This window comes from Scyliorhinus torazame, unplaced genomic scaffold (assembly GCF_047496885.1).
Source record: "Scyliorhinus torazame isolate Kashiwa2021f unplaced genomic scaffold, sScyTor2.1 scaffold_107, whole genome shotgun sequence".
Lineage (NCBI taxonomy): Eukaryota > Metazoa > Chordata > Chondrichthyes > Carcharhiniformes > Scyliorhinidae > Scyliorhinus > Scyliorhinus torazame.
The window spans coordinates 86,836-114,174 of NW_027307834.1; the positions used below are offsets into that span (position 1 = coordinate 86,836).

General features: G+C 47.3%; 1 protein-coding gene across 2 annotated transcripts in view; it reads right to left on the reverse strand.

The window, feature by feature from the left end:
• LOC140405583 (UDP-glucose:glycoprotein glucosyltransferase 2-like) overlaps positions 1 to 27,339 on the reverse strand; it is a 401,405-nt gene that overhangs the window by 55,606 nt on the left and 318,460 nt on the right. For both annotated transcript variants that reach the window (XM_072494138.1, XM_072494139.1), the window contains exon 10: positions 21,358 to 21,457. In XM_072494138.1, the coding sequence (XP_072350239.1) occupies positions 21,358 to 21,457 (100 nt within the window). The remainder of the gene's footprint in view (positions 1 to 21,357; positions 21,458 to 27,339) is intronic.

Consider the following 27,339-nt stretch of genomic DNA (forward strand, 5'->3'; position numbering starts at 1 on the left):
ACGGCAGTTTTTAATGCTCTCTCCGCAACATTGCAAAAACCCATTGACTTTTCTAAGGTTATGGATACCAAGCTCAAGAAGGGTGAAGGGGCAGAAGAATTTTTGGAACGATTCAGAGAGGTTTATAGAAACCAGGGAGGGGACCAAAATTACCAAGCGGGAGCCAATTCTCCCCAATATTGTGCCATGCTCCTTAGCTGCCTGCCAACACAGGTCTTGGATGCAATGAAGACAAATAATATGGATTGGTCGGACAATACCCCGACCCAAATGGCCCGGGCAGTAAAATATTATTGGCAGGGTGGGTCAGCCCCAGATGCGCCCAAACCATCAAAAATAAAAACTGAGTACGTAACACAAAAAACGCCTGACCCACCGACAGCAGCAACCCTATGTGCAGCCATGGGGGCAATATCCCATGGGACTTCCAGCGCCAGTCCCACAACCCCCGTGCGCCGTCACCGGTGCATATGGACCGCCACAGCCACCGCCAGATCCAGTAGGTGTGGGATATCAGATGGAACCACAGTTTTGTGTACCAGGGTGGGTGACAGCAAGAGGAGAAGGATATGTGACACACCCTAATGGACCAACGACCCCGTCTTATGGACCCCCCTATGCCCCATTCCCCGACCAGCAAAATCAACAGCAGATGAGCTATCCACAGCAAGGGGGACAACAGCCTGACCAAACAGGTGGTAATTCCTGCTTTATTTGTGAGCGTCAAGAACATTGGGCTCGTGATTGTTTTCAGAACCCAAGGAATAGCCAAGGAGGATACGGACAAATGGGATTCCGGGGAGGGGAAGGGGAAGAGGGCGAGGAAGGGGGTATACTAACTTTACCCAAAACAACCCCTTCCAATACTGACCCAAGATGTCGGTGTGCCGTGAACAAGTTTCAGAGAAGGAGCCTTCACTCTCTCTAACAGTCCACGGCACAACAGTGCCCTTTTTAGTGGATACAGGAGCAACAATGTCCTCAGTACAAGTCTCTCTCCTATTACCACTCTCAGAGAAAACACAAACACTATCGGGATTCCAGGGCCAAGTATGCCAGTACCCAATTTCACAACCCGTTTCAGTAGTCCTAAAAGGGGAGGAGGTACAACACCAATTTGTTGTCACCACAGCGCTTGAATGTAATCTAATGGCCAGGGATCTCCTTTGTGCATTCGGACTACAGATTGAATGTGGTGACGATGGGTTAATTATTCGGCCACCCAAGTCTAGGTGCCAATACTATACTACAACTAATCCCCAATGGTGGGCACTACATCTGGACGAGGAAAGACTTATGCACATGACCCTCGCTTACGATCGAACTGGATAGATGGTTGGAAGATTTCTATGAGCCACTAGTGGGGGCCACTTTTGAAATTAGACTGACAGCTTTAGTTACAGGACCCGAAGGCGAAGCAGAAGCTGCAGAAGTACCAGAGCATCTCTGGCAACAGACTGGTTATACAGCCCCACATGTAACGCGACAAGTCAATTTCCCATATCATGCTAAAGACCTAGGACCCATGGTCCGCCTAGCCCTAGACTCTGCGGACCCCGAGATTACAGACGTACAAGTCCTACCAGGACGCCTCCACTGCAATTTTATTCAGTTCCTTGTATTAAAGATACCACGCTTCGCCACCATCATTCCCGACCATTAGATACTACAAGTTTACGATTGTGGGCTGAGGATCAATACCAAGTTGGATCCGTGAACATTGAGCCAATACGAGTTATGTTGCGACTAGGTGTCCAGTTGCCCTCTATTCGCCAATATCCTCTTAAACCTCAAGCAGTGACTTCACCAGAGGCACTTATACAGAATCTTATTCGGCAACAAGTTTTGGTTCCGTGTCACTCTCCTTGTAATACTCCAATACTAGCAGTCCTGAAGCCCGGCAAGCCAGATCAATATCGCCTTGTCCAAGATCTGCGCTCAATTAATGCCATTGTGCAACCCCTTCACGCATTGGTCCCAAATCCAGCCCACATTTTAGCCCAAGTCCCAGCGGATGCTACAACATGTTCCCTGGTGGATCTCCAGCATGCCGTTTTCGCCCTCTCCTTGCACCCAGATTCACAGTATCTCTTTGCCTTTACATATCAAAATCAACAATACACATGGACTAGGTTGCCTCAAGGATTTATACATTCGCCTACTCTTTTCTCCCGCTGTCTCCAACAACAATTACAGCCCCTGGATTTAAAAGGGGGATCCACCCTCGTACAGTATGTTGACGATTTACTGATCGCAAGCCCGTCAGAACAAAGTTGTAAAGAAGATACGGCTCAATTATTAAATTACCTTTCAATTTTAGGATACGTTGCGTCACCCGCCAAAGTAGTAGTAGCCCAACCAACAGTCCGGTTTCTGGGTATCCTTTTATCCGCCGTGCGCGGCCGCTATCACTAAGTCGAGTTCAGCCCATTTGTCAGTACCCTGCACCCACAACGGCTAAGGATGTCCGTAAATGGCTCGGAATGGTTAATTATTGTCGGCAATGAATTCCGAATATCGCCCTAGATACCCGGCTATTGACCCCATACACCAATAACGCTGAAGAGTTTCAGTTAAGTACGGAAGCCCAAGAGGCCTTCCATCGGCTAAAAGACGCCTTAATGAGGGCGCCAGCACTAGGACGCCCCCTTTATGATCTACCTTTCCAACTTTATTGTTCTGTTTTAGCCGGTTGTGCCACCGAGGTACTTACCCAGAAACATGGGGATCACCACCGTCCTATAGCTTATTACTCGTCTAAACTTGATCCAGTTGCACTCGGCTATCCTGAATATACTCAGATCTTAGCCTCTATTGCAATAGTCTCCAGTCAGCGGCTAATCTCACTCTTCAGCAGGATATTGTTATTTATAGTTCACATTCAGTCACGGCCCTGCTCGGTCAACTTCAGACTCAGCACCTAACTATGGCGCGTCAAAATAAATATGAGATTTATCTCCTCAATAACCCGAAACTTCAGTTCCGGCACTGCACTACTATTAACCCCGCTAGTTTCCTTTCCGACCCGCCTAACCCCACTGAGTCCCCGACTCATGACTGTCTTTCTCTCTTACAAGACGATGCGTCATTACGCGATGATCTCACTGATTCTCCAATACCAAATGCTGATCTGAACCTATTCACCGATGGTAGTTCAACCATCGGTGAAAGGAGGGATAGATTATCAGGGTATGCAATTGTTAACCAACAAGGAGAAACACTTGAAGCAGCAGCATTCAAAACTCACTTTTCCACCCAACATAGAACATAGAACAATACAGCGCAGTACAGGCCCTTCGGCCCACGATGTTGCACCGAAACAAAAGCCATCTAACCTACACTATACCTTTATCATCCATATGTTTATCCAATAAACTTTTAAATGCCCTCAATGTTGGCGAGTTCACTACTGTAGCAGGTAGGGCATTCCACGGCCTCACTACTCTTTGCGTAAAGAACCTACCCCTGACCTCTGTCCTATATCTATTACCCCTCAGTTTAAGGCTATGTCCCCTCGTGCTAGCCATTTCCATCCACGGGAGAAGGCTCTCACTGTCCACCCTATCTAACCCTCTGATCATTTTGTATGCCTCTATTAAGTCTCCTCTTAACCTTCTTCTCTCTAACGAAAACAACCTCAAGTCCATCAGCCTTTCCTCATAAGATTTTCCCTCCATACCAGGCAACATCCTGGTAAATCTCCTCTGCACCCGTTCCAAAGCCTCCACGTCCTTCCTATAATGCGGTGACCAGAACTGTACGCAATACTCCAAATGCGGCCGTACCAGAGTTTTGTACAGCTGCAACATGACCTCATGACTCCGGAACTCAATCCCTCTACCAATAAAGGCCAACACTCCATAGGCCTTCTTCACCACCCTATCAACCTGGGTGGCAACTTTCAGGGATCTATGTACATGGACACCTAGATCCCTCTGCTCATCCACACTTTCAAGAACTTTTCCATTAGCCAAATATTCCACATTCCTGTTTTTCCTTCCAAAGTGAATCACCTCACACTTCTCTACATTAAACTCCATTTGCCACCTCTCAGCCCAGCACTGCAGCTTATCTATATCCCTCTGTAACCTGCTACTTCCTTCCACACTATCGACAACACCACCGACTTTAGTATCGTCTGCAAATTTACTCACCCACCCTTCTGCGCCTTCCTCTAGGTCATTGATAAAAATGACAAACAGCAACGGCCCCAGAACAGATCCTTGTGGTACTCCACTTGTGACAGAACTCCATTCTGAACATTTCCCATCAACCACCACCCTCTGTCTTCTTTCAGCTAGCCAATTTCTGATCCACATCTCTAAATCACCCTCAATCCCCAGCCTCCGTATTTTCTGCAATAGCCTACCGTGGGGAACCTTATCAAACGCTTTGCTGAAATCCATATACACCACATCAACTGCTCTACCCTCGTCTACCTGTTCAGTCACCTTCTCAAAGAACTCGATAAGGTTTGTGAGGCTGAACTTTTTGCACTGATTCGAGCCTGTGTATTAGGGAAAGATAAAATTGTAAATATCTACACTGATTCCCGATATGCCTTTGGGGTCACACACGATTTTGTCCAATTATGGAAAAACAGGGGATTTCTGACATCAGCAGGTACTCAGATATCTCATAAACAATTGGTTACACATTTATTACAAGCTCTAATGCTTCCAAAACAGATTGCGGTTATAAAACGTGCAGCACATACAAATGGAAAAACTTTGGTGGATGTGGGCAATAGGCAGGCGGACCATCAGGCCAAAGAGGCTTCTCGCTTAAAAGACATGGTGGTCCCCAAAATGATGAGCCAGACTAAAAACTTGAATAGTAAGTCTCCCTTTGAAAAGCCAATGCCGACCATCACTGACGTCATTCAATTACAGGAGGACGCTCCTGGCTGTGTAAAAAGACTATGGGAAGAATTGGGATGTTGTTATGATCCTGTAAACAAATTGTGGGTGACCCCGGCAGGGCAGACCTGTATGCCCGATGCATTGGCAGTCTGGGTTACCGAATGTGTTCACTTTGCAACTCATTGTGGTGCGCGAGCTACGGGTAATGTATTGCTCAAAACATGGTGGCATCCAAGACTGCAGGACATAGCACAAAACATTAGCAGTCGTTGCCTAGTATGTCAGCAGTATAATCCTGGTAAAGCAATACCCTGTGAAATGGGTAAAATCCCACTACCGGAAGGTCCCTTTGAGACACTCCAGATGGATTACATTGAGTTGGAAAGATGCCAATGTTATAAACATGTATTAGTTATTATTGATGTATTTAGTAAATGGATAGAAGCTTACCCCACTGTAGATAACAAAGCTTCCACGGTAGTAAATGTTTTGATGCGAGAAACTGTTCCTAGATTTGGGATTCCATATCGATTAAGCTCTGATAATGGACCTCATTTTGTGGGACAGATTAACAAAGAATTTTGTGCTCAGCTGGGCGTAAAACAACAGTTGCACTGTGCATATAGGCCACAAGCAGCAGGAATGGTGGAGCGTGACAACCAGACATTGAAAACCAAACTAGCCAAATTACAGGCTGAGACAGGCACTACCTGGCTCAAACTATTACCCATTGCCCTTTTTCAAATTCGCGCTTCACCCCCAGGAAAAACTCGATTAAGCCCTGCTGAGATATTGTACGGAAGGCCTTTTCACACTCCATGGGATCAGGACAAGCCAAAAGATGTCAACTTTCACCACATGACCACGGAAATGGCCAATTACGTTACAGCTCTAACAAAGGTTTTAAAAGGCCTCCACTCGCGGGTCCGAGCAGCCCATGGGGAAGTACACCCCTTATCCAGTACTGTCACCATTAACCCAGGCGAGTACGTTATGATCTGGAACTGGGTTCGGAAGGGCTGGAGCCGCGATGGGAAGGACCGTTTCAGGTTCTCCTAACTACCCCCACAGCCGTGAAAGTGGAAGGCCGAAATGCTTGGAATCACATTCACCATTGTAAGAGTGTAGCAATGCAATAGAAACTAACTCTTTTTCTTAAGTTCTAGGGGGACGATAAAGTTGAATTTTAGTCATGAATATCGTTCTCATCGCTCTGACCTTGGTCGGTCTCATAATCCTGGAAGGAGAAACTATACGAAAGGTCTGTCAGCCCCAGCGAAGGAGCCCTCACCATCTTTGCCAAGGGGACACCCTGCATTGCGTTAACCGAAGGAGATCATGGTCCATGATGCCCGTTGACCGATGTGCAGCTGAGTTCCTGCGGAAGGGTCAAAACCAGCCCTTGGATAAGACATACCAGCATCGCCTATCCTGCGACCAACATGCCTGCAAATGGGATTATGGATGCAGGCACAAAAACAGAACAATGCCGCTACAATGTGACTTGCAGAAGCAACTATCCCGGGCTAAACGAGAACTGCATGTGAACACTTATTTGTATATGTCATATGTGTACGCAAAGGATATGAATGTTTCTGGCTGCTGGGTTTATACCCATACTCCGACACATGCAAAAGGGGGAATCCCCCTCCGACCAATCCCTTTTAATCTGAACGAAACAATGGAGTGGTGGATCTATCAAAACCTTTCTCGTAACACCCCTAACTTAATAAATGCTGCCCACTTGAGATCCTTTGTGGGTTGGTATCAACCAAGTTATGACCGATCCCATTCACCCCCATTTCAGACCCTCACTAATTCCTCGACAGGTAGGCCCGAGGGAACTTTTTGCATATACAGAAACTTGAAAGCGGGGACCTTTGTAGGCAACAGCCAATGTAACCGACCATGGCGAGTCAGGCATTCACCTAGTATGAAAACCATGAGTACAATGGGACGTATTTTATTTGTGGCCACAAGGCTTACCCCTGGTTACCAGAGAGTTGGACGGGATCCTGTTATTTGGGATACGTTGTTCCCTACGTGCACCATCTCACTAGTTTAAGGAATCACCCTCACCTGACGCGGCAAAAGAGAGCAATAACCGAAACGCAGCGATTCTTTGGGGTCCTGCTTCCTCATATCGGGGTAGCTCTGGCCATAAAGGAGATAAGAAAATTAGCTAATATTTTGGAAGAGGTAGCAAATGACACCACCGAAGCCTTAACGGAAATAGATAATGAAATGGTGGCGATAAGAACTGTAGCCCTGCAAAACCGAATGGCCCTCGATTTATCTCCTTGCAAACAAAGGTGGGACTTGTGCCATGATAGGTTCGGAATGTTGCACCTACATCCCCGATAGTTTGGAGAATATCACCCACCTCATGGATCATATCCGCAAAGAGGTTACGAAACTGCATGAAATATCATGAGATGGGTGGTTAGATTGGTTGTTTGCCGGATCATGGGGATCTTACCTAGTGCATGGATTGATAATCCTGGTAGTTGTAATACTTGTAATAATTATGCTTAGCTTCCTAATGAAATGCTTGTGTAAAAGTGTCTGTGCAGCAGTAATTTCTCAACAGTTAATGCAGCAACATGAAGTGCGCCTTGAAGAGTTAATGGATGTGAAAGAAAGTGCCGAGGAATATGAGGAAATGATAGAAATGCAAATAGAATGGGAAAGACTGAGACGATTGACTATGGATTAGAAGTTATCATGAAATGATAAAAGGGGGGAAATGAGAGTTTGGCTCAAGATGGATTGGAACTTTATGGGAAAAACAAAATGTTAGATAAAGCTTTGTGTGAAGAAATGTCAAGACAGGCTTTTACAGGCTTTTGGTAGCAAGCTGTATCACTTGTTTTTGTACCAGACAAATTGCAGTAACGGCCTTGGGAAGGGTTGCGCTAGGCTTGAAAATAATCATAATTAAACTAAAGGCACAGATGAAAGGCGAGGGGGGCTGCCTTCAGCAAAATGGAATGCGAGGGAGCTGCCCTCAGAAATGAACCAAACATGTATAAATCCTGCTGTTGGATGTATTGATTTTGGCTTGCTGTTGTAACTCTCAAGAGATACAGTGGTCTTAGCCCCGGCCGAGAAATAAACATATGTTAAAGTAACGAGGTGTTCGACTGATCATTTCATCCGGACTGGCAGCAAAAGAATCCTCACCGGTGCCCCTTCCAATACCCCACTCACAATCCCATATCTCCCACCCGGATCCCTCACCTCCTTCGCACTCACAAATCCCATTTTTTTGCTGATTAAATTCACCACTCCCCTCGATTTCAAATCAAACCCCGAGTGAAAAATCTGCCCGACCCACCCCTTACTTAACCTAATCTGGTCCTTCAAACGGAGTTGTGTCTCATGCAGAAGACCCACCCCCGCTTTCAGGCCCCTGAGGTGCGCGAACACCTGCGACCTTTTAACCAGCCCATTCAGTTCCACGTTACCAGCCTTACTGGAGGCTTATGTTTCCAATCCCCTCTACCGTCCATCATCTTCCCACTTAACTCCCGCCCCCTTAATTCTATCCTATACCTAGCTGATCCCAGATGGCCCTTTCTCCGCTCCTGACCATGTAATCTCTCACTCCCTTCCACGTCGCAATACCCTCTCCCCCTTTTCCTCCTCCCCCGGCCACTCCTCTTGGCTTTCTCCCCCCACCATCTCACTTACGGCTAGCATGGCCGCCCCTGCCCATAGGAACCTCCCAATGACCTCACTTTTCCTCCCCCCCCCGACTCCTCAGCTCAAGGAGGAAGGCCCCCTGTCTGGAGAGAGAGAGTGGACTCGTTGCACGAGGTGGAGAGCCTTGCATGCCTGTGCGCTTAGCAGGGAGTCCTTCGATGAGCCGACTATCTCGAATGAGAGTGTGGCCGTGTGTGTGTTGTGTGTCACCTGGAGCTGGCAGGATCCCATAGCCGGGATAACGTTCCCGTTGTAGTCGACCATCCTGCACCGGGACGGCCGAATTGGTGGTCTGACCTTCATGGCGTAGAAGGCAGACCATGCTATGAGGTTGGCGGAGGCGCCAATGTCCAGGCGGAAAGTTATCGGCGATCGGCTGACCGTCAGGGTGGCACACCATTCATCACCCGGATTGATCGTGTTAACTCGGTTCCCATCAATGACCGCAACACGGAAGGCGTCTCGGTCATCCGTGTCACCGGTCTGGATGTCGTCTGGGCAAGATTCGTAATGGGGAGGCTGAATGGTCCGCACGTCCCTGCGAGGTTGTCGGATTTGTGGAAGATTGACAGGTTGAGCTGCTCGACAGTAAGCAGCGTAGTGGCCCACCTTGCCACAGCGTAGGCATTGTCGGGTTCTTGCGGGTCATTGCCGCTTTAAATGTGCAGCTCCACAGTTGCCGCACATGGTGACGTCATGATGTTCGTTGCGCCACTGCGCATGCGCAGTTCGGTCTTGCGTCAGTGTTGCCGTAGGTTTTGGCGCGCACAAGCGCGGGAGGCCCCGGCCGGGAGGAACTCGATCGCCTGGACCCGTTCGGCCTCGTGGGGCACCTGGCTCGCCGATCGGGCCGCGTAGGAGCCCGCCGCGTCGATTCGGTCGCCTGAAATTGTGCATAGCGGCTAGTCGCGTTTTCGTGCAGGACACAGGCTTCGATTGCGGAGGCTAAGGTGAGGCCTTTTATTTTTAAAAGCTGCTGGCGTAGGGTGCCAGAGGTGACCCCAAAAACGATCTGGTCCCGAATCATGGAGTCTGAGGTGGTGTCGTAACCGCAGGACTGCGCGAGGATGCAGAGATGGATAAGGAATGACTGAAAGAGATCATCCTTGCCTTGCAGGCGCTGCTGGAAGACATATCTCTCGAAGCTTTCGTTGACCTCGATGTTGAAGTGTTCGTCGAGCTTGAGAAGGACCGTCTTGTATTTGGATTTGTCCTCGCCTTCCGCGAACACCAGTGAGTTGTAGACATGGATGGCGTGCTGCCCTGCGGTGGTGAGGAGGATGGCGATCTTTCTGGTGTCCGAGGCGCTCTCTCTTTCGTTGGCTTCCAGGAAGAGCTGGAAGCGCTGCTTGAACAGCTTCCAATTTACGCCGAGGTTCCCAGCGGTTTGCAGCGGCTGCGGTGTGTTGACGGTGTCCATGGCGCAGGATGGCAGATTTGTGGGTAGGTGTCAAATCATTCCTGGTATCATGAAGTGTTGAGTACTCTGATACACAGACGAACCAACACAGTTGCGAATGGTACAACGCAGTTTTATTTCAATGAACTATTAACATATTAAACTCTGGTATTCAGCACATGGTGAACCTCTGAGTGGCTGGCAATGAGGTCTGTGCCCTGAGCCCTCTCCTGCTCGAGTGCCCAGGAAGTGCCGTGTTCCCTGCTTTGTACTGTGTATCCTCTTGTCTGTGATTGGCTGTCGTGTTTTGTCTGTTGATTGGTCCGTGGATCTGTCCATCATTATGTGTGTATTTATGTGCTGTGATGTTCACCTGAATATCATGACACAGACGGTCCAGGCCCCTGAACCGCATCTTCGGGATGGCGAAGAACCACTTGATCACACCGCTGGTCACGGCATGGCTGTCGTTGTAGTGGGCCTCCGTGTCGGCTGTGGCCTCCAAATAGGAGTCATCAGTTGCAATGGATAGTCTCTGTCACCCAGGAGCCAACCCCTCAGCCGGGGGTGCGCCTCAAAGAGGTGAGGGACCGTCGAGTGTGCCAGTATGAAGGCGTCATGCACACTGCCCGTGTGTATAAAGATTTGTACATCCCTTTTGTGTGTCAGAGTGTGCTTGGCTACAACCTTTGATTGTAGTGGTCACTCTCCTTGCGAAAGTAAAACTTAATAAATTTAACTGTGTTGTTACCCGTTACATTTTCAGTCTAAAGTCAAAGTTTTTGACAGTAAATTGGAGATTCCACCGAGGTTGCTTAGCATGAGCCTAGCAGACGAAGGTAAGTGCTTGGCAGACAGCTGAGGGGAAAAACCTAAGTGGCCACAAGTGTAAGTTTATACTTTTGGGATTTTCCCAGCGGTTGCCTAGGTTAAGCACATTCTGCTCCAACAGGCCAGATACTGCGATCTGTAAGGCTTAGTACTTCAGGATGTGGTTACTTTTTTTGAAACATTTTCTCATTTAGATACAAAAAGGGAGCAGGGTTTTTGAAAACACAGGTCCTGAAAGTAACTCCATAGTTGAAAAGGTAAAGGGCTGGCGAGGAACAGCCTACACGTCATGGATGTGAAAGAGAGTAAAAGTTAAACGGTAAAAGACTCTGCCGCGGACAACCTTGTGTGCTGCAACACGTGTTGGGAACACAGTCAAAAAGATGGCAGTATTTGTACTGAGGGTTGTCGGGGACACCCAAGAAGGATTACGCCACAAGGTTAGATAAGTTAGAATTGTAAAAGTAAGGACTTGATCTATAGTGGCAAACAACGTAGACTGAGAATTGATGGTATATTTAGTTAAAGCATAAGTATTTGTACGTTGTATGTATTTTTAAGAACTGTTGTAACTCCTGTAAACTGAAACAGCCTGGACTAAGGGATAGTGATACCAGAGTTTAAACTACCTGTCACCCCAGGTTGAAAGGATGGAAACTGGAGCAAGTAAAGCACCACCAAAGGGCACACCAGCCTATTATTTGCTCCAGAATTGTGGTCAGTCATCTGTAGGCCATTTAAAAGATTGGGTAAAATGGACAAAGGGGGGAATAGGCCATTCCCGACTGATAGAACATAGAACAGTACAGCATAGAACAGGCTCTTCGGCCCTCGATGTTGTGCCGAGCATTGTCCGAAACCAAGATCAAGCTATCCCACTCCCTGTCATTCTGGTGTGCTCCATGTGCCTATCCAATAACCGCTTGAAAGTTCCTAAAGTGTCCGACTCCACTATCACAGCAGGCAGTCCATTCCACACCCTAACCACTCTGAGCAAAGAACCTACCTCAGACATCCCTCCTATATCTCCCACCCCGAACCTTATAGTTATGCCCCCTTGTAACAGCTACATCCACCCGAGGAAATAGTCTCTGAACGTCCACTCTATCTATCCCCCTCATTATCTTATAAACCTCTATTAAGTCGCCTCTCATCCCCCTCCGCTCCAAAGAGAAAAGCCCAAGCTCCCTCAACCTTTCCTCATGAGACCTATCCTGCAAACCAGGCAGCATCCTGGTAAATCTCATTTGCACCAGTTCCAATGCTTCCACATCCTTCCTATAATGAGCTGACCAGAACTGCACACACAATACTCCAAATGTGGTCTCACCAGGGTCATGTATAGTTGCAGCATAATCCTGCGGCTCTTAAACTCAAGCCCCCTGTTAATAAACGGCAACACACTATAAGCCTTCTTCACGGCTCTATCCACTTGAGTGGCAACCTTCAGAGATCTGTGGACATGAACCCCAAGATCTCTCTGTTCCTCCACATTCCTCAGAACCCTGCCGTTGACCCTGTAATCCGCATTCAAATTTTTTCTACCAAAATTAATCACCTCGCACTTATCAGGGTTAAACTCCATCTGCCATTTTTCGGCCCAGCTCTGCATCCTATCAATGTCTCTTTGCAGCCTACAACAGCCCTCCACCTCATCCACTACTCCACCAACCTTGGTGTCATCAGCAAATTTACTGACCCACCCTTCAGCCCCCTCCTCCAAGTCATTGATAAAAATCACAAATAGCAGAGGACCCAGCACTGATCCCTGTGGTACACCGCTGGTAACTGGTCTCCAGTCTGAAAATTTTCCATCCACCATCACCCTCTGTCTTCTATGTGATAGCCAGTTACTTATCCAATTGGCCAAATTTCCCTCTATCCCACACCTCCTTACTTTCTTCATGAGCCGACCATGGGGAACCTTATCAAACGCCTGACTAAAATCCATGTATATGACATCAACTGCTGTACCTTCATCTACACACATAGTTACCTCCTCAAAGAATTCAATCAAATTTGTGAGGCAAGACCTACCCTTCATGAATCCGTGTTGACTATCCCGGATTAAGCTGCATCTTTCCAAATGGTCATAAATCCTATCCTTCAGGACCTTTTCCATTATCTTCCCGACCACCGAGGTAAGACTAACTGGCCTATAATTACCAGGGTCATTCCAATTCCCTTTCTTGAACAGAGGAACAACATTCGCCACTCTCCAGTCCTCTAGCACTATCCACTGGGCAGCGAGGACCCAAAGATCAAAGCCAAAGGCTCTGCAATCTCATCCCTTGCCTCCCAAAGAAAACTTGGGTATATCCCATCTGGCCCAGGGTACTTGTCGACCCTCAGGTTTTTCAAAATTGCTAATACATCATTCCTCAGAACATCTACCTCCTCCAGCCTACCTGCCTGAATCACACTCTCATCCTCAAAAACATGGCCCCTCTCCTTTGTGAACACTGAAGAAAAGTATTCATTCAATGCCTCTCCTATTTCTTCTGACTCCATGAACAAGTTCCCACTACTGTCCTTGACCGGCCCTACCCTCACCCTGGTCATTCTTTTATTTCTCACATAAGAGTAAAAAGCCTTGGGGTTTTCCTTGATCCGACCCGCAAGGACTTCTCATGCCACCTCCTAGCTCTCCTAAGCCCTTTTTCAGCTCATTCCTTGCTACCTTGTATCCCTCAAGCGACCCCACTGAACCTTGTTTTCGCATCCATACATACTCTTCCTTTTTCCTCTTGACAAGACATTCAACCTCATTTGCGAACCATGGTTCCCTCACACGGCCTTTTCCTCCCTGCCTGACAGGGACATGCCTATCAAGGACACGCAGTATTCCTTGAACAAGCTCCACTTTTCATTTGTGCATTTCCCTGACAGTTTCTGTTCCCATCTTATGCTCCCTAATCGCATAATAATTACCCCTCCCCCACTTATAAACCTTTCCCTGCCGTATGGCCCTATCCCTCTCCATTGCAATAGTGAAAAACACCGAATTGTGATCACTATCTCCAAAGTGCTCTCCCACAAACAAATCTAACACTTGGCCCGGTTCATTACCCAGTACCAAATCCAATGTGGCCCCCCCCTTTTGTCAGCCTATCCACATATTATGTCAGGAAACCCTCTTGCACACATTGTACAAAAACTGCCCCATCCGAACTGTTCGACCTATAGAGGTTCCAATCTATATTTGGAAAGTTAAAGTCACCCATGACAACTACTCTGAAACCTCTACACCTATCCATAATCTGTTTTGCAATTTCTTCCTCCACATCTCTATTACTATTTGGGGGCCTATAGAAAACTCCTAACAATGTGACCGCTCCTTTCCTATTTCTAACTTCGGCCCATAGTACTTCAGTATGCAGATCCCCTTCAAACTGCCTTTCTGCAGTCGTTAAACTATCCTTGATTAACAATGCTACTCCTCCACCTCTTTTACCACCTTCCCTACTCTTACTGAAACATCTATACCCTGGAGCTTCCAACAACCATTCCTGTCCCTGTTCTAACCATGTCTCCGTAATGGCCACAAGATCGTAGTCCCAAGTACCAATCCACACTCCAAGTTCACCTACCTTATTCCGGATGCTCCTTGCATTGAAGTAGACACACTTCAACCCACCTTTCTGTCTGCCGGTACACTCGTGCGACCTTGATACCCTCCTCAGTACCTCACTACTCTCAACACTGGCTTCTGGAACACAGATCGTTTTCAAAGCCCCCTGACAAATTAGTTTAAACCCCCCAAAAGAGCCAAAGCAAATTTCCCTCCCAGGATATTGGTGCCCCTCTGGTTCATGTGCAAACCGTCCTGTCTGTACAGGTCCCACCTTCCCCAGAATGTGCTCCAATTATCCACGTACCTGAAACCCTCCCTCCTACACCATCCCTGCAGCCACGTGTTTATGTGCACTCTCTCCCTGTTCCTCACCTGACTAGCACTGGCAACAAACCAGAGATGACAACATGGTTTGTCCTGGCTCTCAGCTTCCACCCTAGCCCCCTAAATTCCTGTTTTAAATCCCCGTCCCTTCTCGTACCTATGTCGTTGGTACCGATGTGTACCACAACTTGTGACTGCTTCCCCTCCCCTTTAAGGATTCTGAAAACACGGTCCGAGACGTCACGGACCCTGGCACCCGGGAGGCAACATACCATCCGTGAGTCTCGTTCGCTGCCACAGAACCGTCTATCTGTCCCTCTAACTATCGAGTCCCCAATAACTATTGCTCTCCTGCTCTCCCTCCTTCCCTTCTGAGCCACAGGGATGGACTCAGTGCTGGAGATCCGTTCACCGTGGCTTACCCCTGGTAGGTCGTCCCCCTCAACAGTATCCAAAACGGTATACTTGTTGCTGGGGGGAACGACCACAAAGGACCCCTGCACTAACTGCTTCCTCCCAGCCCCTCTTACCGTCACCCATCTATCTTGATTCTTCGGAGTAACTACATCCCTGAAGCTACTATCTATGACCACCTCTGCCTCACGAATGATCCGAAGTTCATCCAGCTCCAGTTCCCTAACGCGGTTTCTGAGGAGCTGGAGATGGGTGCACTTCCCACAGGTGAAATCAGCAGGGACACTGACGGCGTCCCTCACCTCAAACATTCTGCAGGAGGAACATTGCACTGCCTTCCCTGCCATCCCCTCTAGATAAAAAAAGAAAAAGAAAGAAAGAGCTTACCTGTTATTCACTCTACCCCTTAGGTTAAAGGAGGTGGAAGGGTGGGGGACACGACAAGAGTAGTGTCTAGGGTTTAGAAACTGCCCAACTTAAATACCGGTAAAAATAAAACACTTAACCAGCAACCACTGCGCCCCACACGAGAACAGCAATCAGCTGTTATGGGCCTGCGCAAACAATTTAAATCTTTACTCCTTACCCAGCAGTCACTCTGTCCTCACTCCGACCGGATTCAGCTGGAAACTCCCAACAGTAAGTTTTTTAAAAAATTTACTCCCCTACTCAGCAAGCACTCACTCAGCAACCACTGCGCCCCGCACGATAACACCTCAGGGAAAAGAAAAACTACCTACCATTCACTAGCCAATCACTTACCTGCAGGCTGTGACATCACGGTTCAACTTCTTTCTACTTCTACCTGCCCTCGAGTCTCCCTCTTGATCTTTACTCGGCTGGGATCCTTACAGTGATTGTCTTTTTTTGTTGGTTAGAGCAGGAGGTAGGGAGGGAAACACTGAAGAAGTGTTTTGGGTTTAACTGTCACTTGACAACAGCTCCTCCACAAACCACCTTCAAGCTACGGTGACCGCAATGCAACCGTTCTACTGCCCTCTGCTGGATGCTTGCCTTCACTTGAACACGTCTTCCTCAGGTACACTTTCTGGATGCAGTGACCAGAATGCACTGATGCAAACTTTCCCCGCAACAGCCAATTAGCAGCTCCGCTCTACTGCCCTCTGCTGGATGCTTGCCTTCACTTGAACACCTAGGCTGTCTTCCTCAGGTACACTTTCTGGATGCAGTGACCGCAATGCACTGATGCAAATTGTCCCCGCATCAGCCAATCAGCAGCTCCGCTCTACTGCCCTCTGCTGGATGAGTCAATTAACTTTGAAAGAATTTCATGCCTGGAAGAATGCCTAATGGGTAGAGACACAGGGCTTAAAGGAAACAAAAAGGTAAATTGGTCAGCGTTTGGGGATTGGAAGAGAGAGGCAGAAAGATGCAGAGAAATGAGTGCAGAAGCTAGCTATAAGGTAACCCCGAATAAGGACAAAAAGGTACACAAATTTCCAGGACAGATGGCTCAGCGCCGAGCCACTGTGCCAAGCCATTGCGCCACAATAGTCAAGTAGTGATGAGCAAGAAATGCAGCAAATGTGGTGAGAAGTCCCACCACCATACTTGCCGTTCCGGCTGCCACTGCCACCCCCAAACTCCGTAGTTGAGGAAAGCCTCCCAGTGTTCCCGCCGCCACCCCCTCCCCCATCAGACAATGTTGGCTTACTAACAAGTGCGCCAAACGGAGCAGAAGGCAGGCAGGAACCACTACCATCAGGCACCACGAGGTTGGGTACATAGTATGGACTGCAAATGCCCTTACGATATTTTCCCGGTGGCCCAGATGGCCGACCAATGCCCGCACAAAGACCATGGACAAATGCAGAGTTAAGGCTTCTGGTTGAAGAAATGGGAAACCCTGAGGCTGAATTGGAAAAAACACTAGACCAACTTAAAACCATTGTTCTCTGCCTTGAATCCAGCATTTTAGATGGAGAAATACTCATTCAGGCTTGGCTAAAAAGCTGCTTCAAAAATTTTGAAATCAAATTCCAAGATTTTAAAACCCATCGAGAGAGCCCAAATGCAGGACCAACCACGAGGCCATCTGTTAACATTTGGACAGATTGCTATAAGGGCCTCCACGAAACCTTCCCCAAAAAGACAAATTGGTCCAAAATAATGGAACCACACAGAGAAAAGACGAAAATGTCCAGGATTATGCCCAAAGGATAGAGGGACCCATGGAACAATACTCTGAGTTTACTAAACCTGCATCAGAAGGGCCATCGTCTATTAGTGCCATTGTCAATGGTCTGCGACATGATTTAGGATCTGCCCTTAAATTAATCTGCCTGCGCTGGAGGCAAGAATTCCTAACTGAAGTAGTTTCCATGCTCTGAGACTTAGAATAAAGGAGTAGGGAGTCTAGGAATAAGAATACAGTCCTGGTTAAACAAACCATTGGACTTTTGGATGTGGAAACGGGAAAATGCGGCCAGTTTCCTCAATACCCACACCACCAACCACAAAGGGGTCGAGGGAGATTTAACCAAAGGAAGTCGAGGAGAGGATCACGGAGGCAAACAGAGACCAATCGCTTATTTTAGCACTCAATTAGACCCACTGGCAAGAGGCCTGCCGTGCTGCTTGCCAGCCCTCACCGCTGCATACTATGCAGTATAACAAGCCCAGATGATCGCCCTGAATCACCAGACCACTCTACATCTGCCCCACTCAGTCGAAATTCTCCTCACTAAATGCGCAACCCAGCACCTGACTTCTGGCACAGACAATTAGGTACGAAGTAGAACTTTTGACAAACTCTAATTTAACTATAAAGCGATGTACAACCCTCAATCCTGCTACGCTGCTACCTAACACTGAAGGCGGCACACCTCACTGTTGTGAGACGGTTACCCACCTCGTAACCTAAGCCATGCGCAGACCTCGGGGATGTACCACTGACCAACCCAGATTTAATATATTTTGTAGATGGATCAGCGCTTAGAAATCAAAAAAGGAAAATGCTGCGCTGGCTATGCTACTGTGTCACCCCATGAAACCATAGAGGCAGCCACCCTTCCAGGTAATGTTTCAGCACAACAAGCTGAATTGTTTGCTCTTATACGAGCCTGTATATTAGCCACTGACAAGACTGTAAATATTTATACGGATTCAAGGTATGCTTTTGGAGTGGCCCATGATTATGGACAGATTTAGAAATTCAGGGGATTCTTAACATCGTCAGGCTCAACTATTAAAAGTGCAGAATTAGTAGACAATCTTTTACTGGCAATTCAGACCCCAAAACAATTGACAATTTTAAAATGTCAGGCTCACACAGGATATAAAGACGAAATTTCAATAGGCATTGAGGAGGGCAGATAAAGCTGCAAAATGGGCAGCACTATCTGTTACTTGTGCGCAAATAACTGCCTATGTTTCAAGAGATACCAAGCCTGTTGATTCACCAGCTACAATTGATGATGTAGTGACCTTCCAGGCCCAGGCAAATCCTGACAAGGTTACAATCTGGGTAAAAAACCAATGTACAAAGACCCCTGAAGGAATATGGGTTCACCATGACGGCCGTATGGTGGCACCCAAATCTTTACTCCCATGCATTGGCCGATGTGTTCATACATTCACACATGCGGGCAAAGGGGGGAATAGCAGACTATATTGCAAAAAGATGGTATGCACCAGGTATTTCGGCAATTGCAAAACAAATTATGAACAATGTGTCACTTGCCAAACCATAAATCCGGGAAAAACTGAAAAAGTACAGTCTGCCTCCCAACCAAACCCAACAGGACCTTTTGGATATTTACAAATGGATTTTATTGAACTAACCCCATGAATGGGTATTAAATATGTTTTAGTAATTATAGATGTATTCTCTCGGCGGATAGAAGCTTTTCTATGTAAACACAATGATGCAACTATGGTTGATAAGCTTCTGTTAAAAGAAATTATGCCGTGATTTGGCATCCCTGTACAGCTATCAAGTGACAATGGGTTACATTTTACAGGAACTATTATACGAGAGATGTGTAAACCTCTACAGATTAACCAGCACTTTCACTGCAGCTACCATCCACAGTCAGCCGGACTGGTGGAACGATACAATGGAGTTTTAAAAAATAAGCTCGCAAAACTGTGCGATGGAACTGCACTAAAATGGGTTGAACCTTTGGCACTAATGGTGATAAGATCAGCAACCAACAGGGCAACAGGACTATCGCCCCATGAGATTGTTATGGGGAGATCTCAGCACCGTGCACGGCGAAGCAAATGGACATTCACAAGATGGACAAAAGTATGCTGAACTACTGTATTGCCCTACAAAAAGCATTTCTAAATTTCATTCGAAGGTTAAGGAAGCCTAGGTGGATCCAGCAGAGGGAAAGTGCCATAGCTTCGAACCAGGAGACTCCATAAACATAAAGGCTTTCAAGAGGAAGACCAACCTACACCCAAGGTTTGAGGGTCCATTCCAGATTCTACTGATGACCAACACCGCAGTTAAGGTTAAGGAGCGACCGACATGGATACACCGCACTGCAAAATGAACAGCCCCGACCCAGAAACTGAGGGACAGGATTGACAATACTGGCAATTTTCTGCCTAATGGGGCTGACTGGGACAATTACTGGACACATATGAACACTTTCCTTTACATGTCATACGTATACGCAAGGGGAGCCAACCTATCAAACTTTTGGGCCTATACTCATGTGCCCATAAACAGTAAAGGGGAAATACCATTAAGACCTATCCCTTTAAACATCTCACAAACTATGGAGTGGTACCAATTCCAAAACGGCTCCCGCAGAAAGGGGTCAAGGGAAGGGGCCTCCACAAACAGGGAGAGCTACAGTTCTGACAGTGAAGGGGACTTGATGACCTGGATGTCTGCAGGGTACTCGATGGCAGCCTTTCCAGTCTGGTATCAGCCCAAGTACAACACATCCCATAGGCCGCCCGTACTCCTCCTCCTCACTAATATCACTGGGCAAGGGGCCCCCAAGGGCAGCATATGCCTATACAGGAGTCTGACTGGTGGGGGAGAAGTAGGTAATAGCTCCTGCACACGCTCTTTCAAAATCTCCCAGGAATCCTACTCCTCACTCCTTAGAGGACTCAAGAACATGAAATGGAAAGGTAACTTTGTTGTTAGCCTAGAAGTAGAAGGGATAACCCACTATACGTCAGATAATGGGACATACTTTATTTGCGGGTACAAGTCCTACCCTTGGTTGCCTATCGACTGGTCAGGATCATGTTATCGAGGATTCGCGGTATCTACCACTATCTACCACTCACCCTCACTTCCAAGAAAGCTTGCGCATTCCCGAGGCAGGAGAGCTATCACAGAAACAGAGCGTTTTTTTGCCATTTTGTTCCCACCGTATGGAGCAGGAAAACTAGCCTGGAGATCAATAAACTTGGCAGCAGCTTTAGAGATGATAGAAAATAACACTGCAGGGGTATTGGATGAAATCACGGCCAAAATGGTTGCCACAGAAACGATAGCCCTACAAAATAGGATGGCCTTAGATTTCCTGCCAGCAGAAAAAGGAGGAACTTGTGCCCTAATAGTGTCAGAGTGCTGCACCTATATACCAGATGCCTCAGAAAACATTACAATCCCAGCTGCCCACATCAGAAAAGAGGCAGCCAAAGTACATGATGGGTCTCCACAGGGAGGTTGGGACAATTGGCTGGAAGATTTGTTAGGAGGCCTGAGCAAGCCCACATTGCAAGGCATTATCCTAATAGTGGGGCTATGCGTTTGCACCTGCTCCCTTGGAATTGCCATAAAAAGTTGTTGCCGCATGGCAACCAAGAGCATAGATCCCCTGTCCACCATAATTGCCCAAACTGCTGAAATACCCCTAGAAGACCCATGCCTGACTGAATTGAAAAGAATGATACCAGAATAGTGTTGTCATAAATATATGCCCAAAGGAGGGAATGTGAAAACCTAAAATGACCAACTAGAGCATGGTGGTGTGCTTTTCTTGACAATTCTTCTGTGATCCTTCAAATCATTAATTATTTCCCCAGGAGTGCTGAGATGCAGCTAACTGACCATGTTTAGCTACTATTTGTGTCATACTGTGTGCTGGAAACAAGATACTAATATTAAAAGTTTCTATTGACAGAAATGTCATCATTGATTGGTTATGTAGAATTGTGGATGAATATATATTCCACAAGGCTTTTCTTCTCTTAAAAGCATTAACACATCATATTTTTAGGGTGGTCTGTGCAAATAATACTCATTTCCTTACCTGGCTTTCGTTGGGAAATTCTGACTCAGTTCTCGCATTGACTTCAAAGCATCATGAACAGAAGTGGAGACAATGCGAGACGCTGCTTGGAAACTTAGATCTGAAAGAAAAAACTGGGTATGAAGACTGTGGAAGGTTTACATCTGTACAATTTCCACTTATTGAAACAATTCTGCAGATTAAACCCATCTGATAGCATTATTCAAGAATTAGTGTAAAAAGAGCAATCCTGTTTGCATTTAATATGCATAGAGGTGGAAACATTACAATGCGTAACATAGACATTAACACTTTTGTTTGGCGACATTGTTTGGCGACATTGGGATTAATTTTCAGCAGTTTCTCTGAGGTAACCAAGAAGATATTTTGAGTTGAAACACTGGTTTTGTGCAAGATGCCAAGTTTATCATTAAAGGGCTGATAAAAATTTAAATGGTTGTTAGCAACCAGTAAAAATGTTGCATGGAATTTTGGTACCTGGCGATCGACATAACACCCCCTCCGAACAGCTGTCTGCTGTTTGGAAGTAAATAGTGTGATCTGGATAGTGTGCTGCCTTTTTTACATGCTTTCTCTATCTCCTGATTTATTTTCTGCTGCACTTTCTGACTACTGCCTGTACATAACTCCCATCAGGGTATTTTTACCTTAGCGATTCCTCAACTCTAGAGATTCTATGCTTTCTGATTCTATATTGCTCCTTGCTATCGATTTAACTTCATTCCTTACTAACAATGCAATCCCTTTGCCCATCTGCCTGTCCTTTCGACAGGACATATATCCTTTGATATTTAGATCCCAGCCCTGATCCCCTTGCAGCCACGTCTCTGTGATGCCCACAACATCGTACCGGCCAATTTCAATGTGCGTAACAAGCTCAGTTACCTTGTTCCGTACACTGCACGCATTTAGGTACTGCACCCTCAGTCCTGCATTGACCACCTCCTTTCTCACACTTGCCACCTTTTTGCTCTGCCTGAGGGTGATGTTGTTCTTATTTTGGTTCTCTATTTCCTACTTACACAAGCCTACTTGTGACAATCAACATTATTATTATGATTACACCTTCGAAGCTAATGCTCTGGTTCCCACCCCCCTGCCAAACTGGTTTAAATCCTCCCGAGTGACTCTTGCAAACCTCCCATCTAGGATATCGGTGCCCCTCCAGTTTAGATGCAACCCAAGCATCATCAAAGAGCACGGCGCATGCCGTTGGGATGGCCTCAGGGCATTACCTGAATGCCCTTTTCTGATGCTCTGACCACGATGGGCCGACTTCCAAACCGCAGGGGGGACGTGAGCTCTCAGCGGTCGGGAACCCAGCTTGGCGGCTGCGGACTGAAAAGTATTGTTCTGCGCACAGTTTAGACAGATCATTCCGTACATGGGGTTCATGACTCTCTGTAGTTTATTATGGTCTTGGACCTAGCAGTTGCCATACCAGGCTGTGATGCAGCCAGATAGGATGGTTTCTATGGTGCATCTGTAAAAATTGGTAAGAGTCAATGTGGACATGTTGAATTTCCTGAGAAAGTACAGTACAGGAGTGTGTACAGTACTTTGCTTCCTGAAGTCAATGACCAGCTCTTTAGTTTTGCTGGCATTGAGGGATAGATTGTTGTCGTTACACACCATGCCACTATGTTCTCTATCTCCCTCCTGTATTCTGACTCATCGCAGCAAGATGCGACCCACTGCGGTTGTCGTCAGCAAACTTGTAAATGGTGTTGGAGCCAAATTTTGCCATGCAGTCGTGTGTGTATAGGGAGTATAGTAGGGGCTAAGTACACAGCCTTGCGGGGCCCCAGTATTGAGGACTATCGTAGAGGAGGTGTTGTTGTTTATCCTTACTGATTGTGGTCTGTGGGTCAGAAAGTTGAGGATCCAGTTGCAGGGTGAGGAGCCAAGTCCTAGGTTTTGGAGCTTTTGATATGAGCTTGGCTGGGATTATGGTGTTGAAGGCGGTGCTTTAGTCAATAAATAGGAGTTTAATGTAGGAGTCCTTGTTGTCAAGGTGCCCCAGGGATGAGTGTAGGGCCAGGGAGATGGTGTCTGCTGTGGACCGGTTGCGGCAGTATGCGAATTGCAGTGGATGAAGGCATCCTGGGAGTATGGAGTTGATGTGCTTCATGGCCAACCTCTCGAAGCACTTTATTACGATTGATGTCAGGGCCACTGGACTGTAGTCATTGAGGCACGTTACCTGGTTCTTCTTTGGCACTGGTATGATGCTGGTCTTCTCGAAGCAGGTGGGAACCTCGGAGCGGAGTAGGAAGCGGTGTTTAGATGTTCACAAACACATCTGCCTGCTAATCCGTGCAGGATCTGAGTACACAACCAGGGACCCGTCCGAGGGTTCACTTTCAAAAGGCCGATTTGACTTCGGAACCTGTGACGGTGGGTATGGATGTGTCCAGGGCTGTTGGGGCAGTTGACAGCGGTTTGAAGGTTCCCTGCTCAAAACCATCATGGACTGCATCGGGAGGCGTGCGCTGCTATTCTACTTGGTTTTGCTTTGTAGACTTTGGGCCCTCCACTCGCTCTGGCAGCCCCACCAACTAGAGATTAAACCACCGTGAACTATTCTCGAGGCCCTCCACTTTAGGTCTCAGTCCTTTCTGGTTTCCATCACCATCAGCAACCTGTGCCTCAATAAGGCCTTCTCCATCCCTTTTAGACCTTGTGCCTTCACTATGATCAAAGTTTGCACCAACTGTTCACGGATCGGGCCCATAGCCTCTTTAATACGGACTTTAAAAGATTCCTTCATTTCCTGGCCCTGCCGCTCGAACTATCTGACCATTTGTTTGCCGAACTTTTCAAGCTCCTGCGCCATTACCACTTCCAACCTGTCCAATGTAATGGGCACGGGAGCACAAGTGGAGAACACTGTGGCTTCACAGCGCCAGTGTCCTAGGTTCAATTCCCCGCTCGGTCACTGTCTATGCGGATTGTGCACGTTCCCCCCGTTGTTATGGGCCAGGGTTTAGAGACCCCCAAAGTGTATCATCATGGATTTCACCTGATCCACAATTTTTAATAGATTGTGGTATGGGGAGCACACGGCCCACTCTACAGGTGTGGTACAGCAGAAATGGAAAAGTATTTTTTAAAGCAAAGCAATGTTTATTCTATGAACTCAAATTAACCTTTTTAAAACATACAGTGAACATCTTAGCAACCATTAATTCTAATACAACCCCCAAAGAATACAACACTAAGTAATCCTTAAGCTATCCTTTTAACATCCATAAGACTTTTTAAAAAACCTTTAAACAGAAGCACATCAGGTTAAAGTCACTACTGAGAGCAGTTATTAGTTTTAAATCACCAAAGGATCAATTTACAGTCTTTAGATTACAGAGAGAGAGAGACTAATACCTCTTCTGGCTGTGACTACAGCTATCCAGCTCTGAAAACGAAACAAAAACACACCCTGCAGCAAACAGCCTAAAACAAAAGTAAAAATCTGACAGACAGCCGAGCTCCACCCACACTCTGGCATCACTGATAAACACCCATTTCTTAAAGGTACATTTCTTAAACACCCATTTCTTAAAGGTGGTATCACATGACAATGTGTCTGCGTGGGTTTCTTCCGGGTGCTCCAGTTTTCTCCCACAGTCCAAAGACGTGCAAGTTAGGTGGATTGGCCATGCTAAAATTGCCCTCAGTGTCCAAAAGGTTAGGAGGGGTTACTGGGTTAGGGTGGAAGTGAGGGCTTAAGTGGGTCGGTGCAGACACGATGGGCCGAATGGCCTCCTTCTGCACTGTATGTTCTATGTTCGATGTTCACCTCCCATAGACGGGCTTCCTTCCTGAGCCTTTTAAATACTGATCTTCTTTGTGGAAATGTTGACATACCCTGGTCTGGAAGAGTTCACCTACTCAACTCATTGGGTTTGGTCCCAAAATAGGTAAAAGGGATCAAACACCAAGACCTTGTTGGGAGCACTTTTTCCGCACCTTGGGCAGGATTCTCCATTGGGTAACGGCAAAATCGCGAAAAGTGATTGGGCGAAAAATCATTGCCGACGGCAAAATAGTGGCGGGCGCCGGTTTGACGCTAAATCACAATTCTCTGTCACCTCGACAGCGGCATCAATACGTACCGGAACGCACGTAAAGAAAACACCGTTTGCACATCATTAGGGCCCGACCCGGTATTCTCCGCGATTCTACTCCTCCAATGGGCCGCGTTCCCGATGGTGTGGTTCACTTCTGCTTTTAAAAATCGTGAAACCGGTGTCATGACTGATGAGTGTGAGAGAGAGGCGGTAGGGCACAGAGAGGAGCGGCTGTGGGTGACCGAGCATTACACTGGCCAGGCTGGCTGGGGGGGGGGGGGGAGGGGGGGGGGGCTGCAAGGGCCGGGGGAGGGGGGTTTACAGTGGAACAGGCCAAGCAGCCCGGGTGACCCCCACTTGGGACTGGGTTGTTGCCTTGACACTGAACGGCATTGCCGCGATCATGTTGCTGCGCACACCCACCACTGACGGCCCACCTTGGCCCCTGGTTCTGCAGAGTGACACTGGCCACAGGGTGCACGCGCCCTCCCCTCCCCCCCACTCCCCCACCCCTGCCATACCCTCCTGGTGCCAACCGCCGGCGGCCCACCCAGGGAACACCCACAGTAGCCCCTACGGGTGCCACGGTGTATAACCCTGCCGAGGACAGCACCAGGTGACGGTACCCCTGGCATCAGTGATTGGCTCCAGGAACAGAATAGTGCCGGTCAAGGGGCAAAGATCTCAGACTGACGGAGGGAGGGCATGCGGGGGCAGTATCCGCAGTGCCAGCTGGGGCCACCATGTAGCCTGTTGGACCTGATTGGACACGGGGGTATGCACCATGAACGTCTTTAAGAACAAACAACAATACAGCACAAGAACAGGTCCTTCATCATGTACCAGTCATGATACCAACCTTTGCCAAAACCCTCAGCACTTCCTTGTGCTGTATCCCTCTATATCCATCCCATCCATGTGTTTGTCAAGATGAGAAAATTAAGTTCGCCTTGAGGGGTTCACTACAGGGGTTCGCTCAGAAGTGGCAGCCGTTCATCGACTTCTTCAAGGAAAAGGCGGGGAGAGGTGTGGAGGCATGGAAGTGACGAATAATAAGGGTAGGAAATCAATGCATAGTAGTTACGGTTTATTCTTGGGGGCGGGGTTGGGTATGTTATTGTGGGGTTTTTGTGTGTGTTGGATCTCTTTGTTTGAAATGTTTAAATTACAAATGCCTCAATAAAATATTTTCTAAAATAAAAAAAAGAAACGGAGAATCAAGCCCCATAGGTTTGTGCTCTCTGGCTTAGATTCATTATTTAGGGCATGGGAGAGAGAGAGCTTGGAGAGGTTAAGATATATGTGTTTGGAAGATAGGTTCGCCGGTCTAAATAAGTTGCTGGAGAAGTTCAGCTTCCGAATGGAAATGTACTCAGGTACATTCAGATGCGTTGCTTTTTACGCAAGGAGCTTTCTCATTTCCCCTGATACCGTCGCCTTCACCTGTGGGCAAGGTCCTGTCCTTTGCCGAGTTGGGAGGGGGTAAGATTTTGGTATCTATGGGTAGACGTTGGCAACAGAGCAGACATCGTTGGAGGAAGTAAAGAGGAAGCAGGAAGTGAGCTGGGTTTGGTCTTGAGGGGGCGAGGGGACAGGGGAGGGGGGGGCGTTGTGTGTGGAGTGAGCTTTCTATAGGTATGTCAGGAATAAGCGAATGACTAGGGAAAGAGTAGGACCAGTCAAGGACAGGGATGGGAAATTGTGTGTGGAGTCTGAAGAGATAGGCGAGATACTAAATGAATATTTTTCGTCAATATTCACTCAGGAAAAATATAATGTTGTGGAGGAGAATGCTGAGCCCCAGGCTAATAGAATAGATGGCATTGAGGTACGTAGGGAAGAGGTGTTGGCAATTCTGGACAGGCTGAAAATAGATAAGTCCCCGGGACCTGATGGGATTTATCCTAGGATTCTC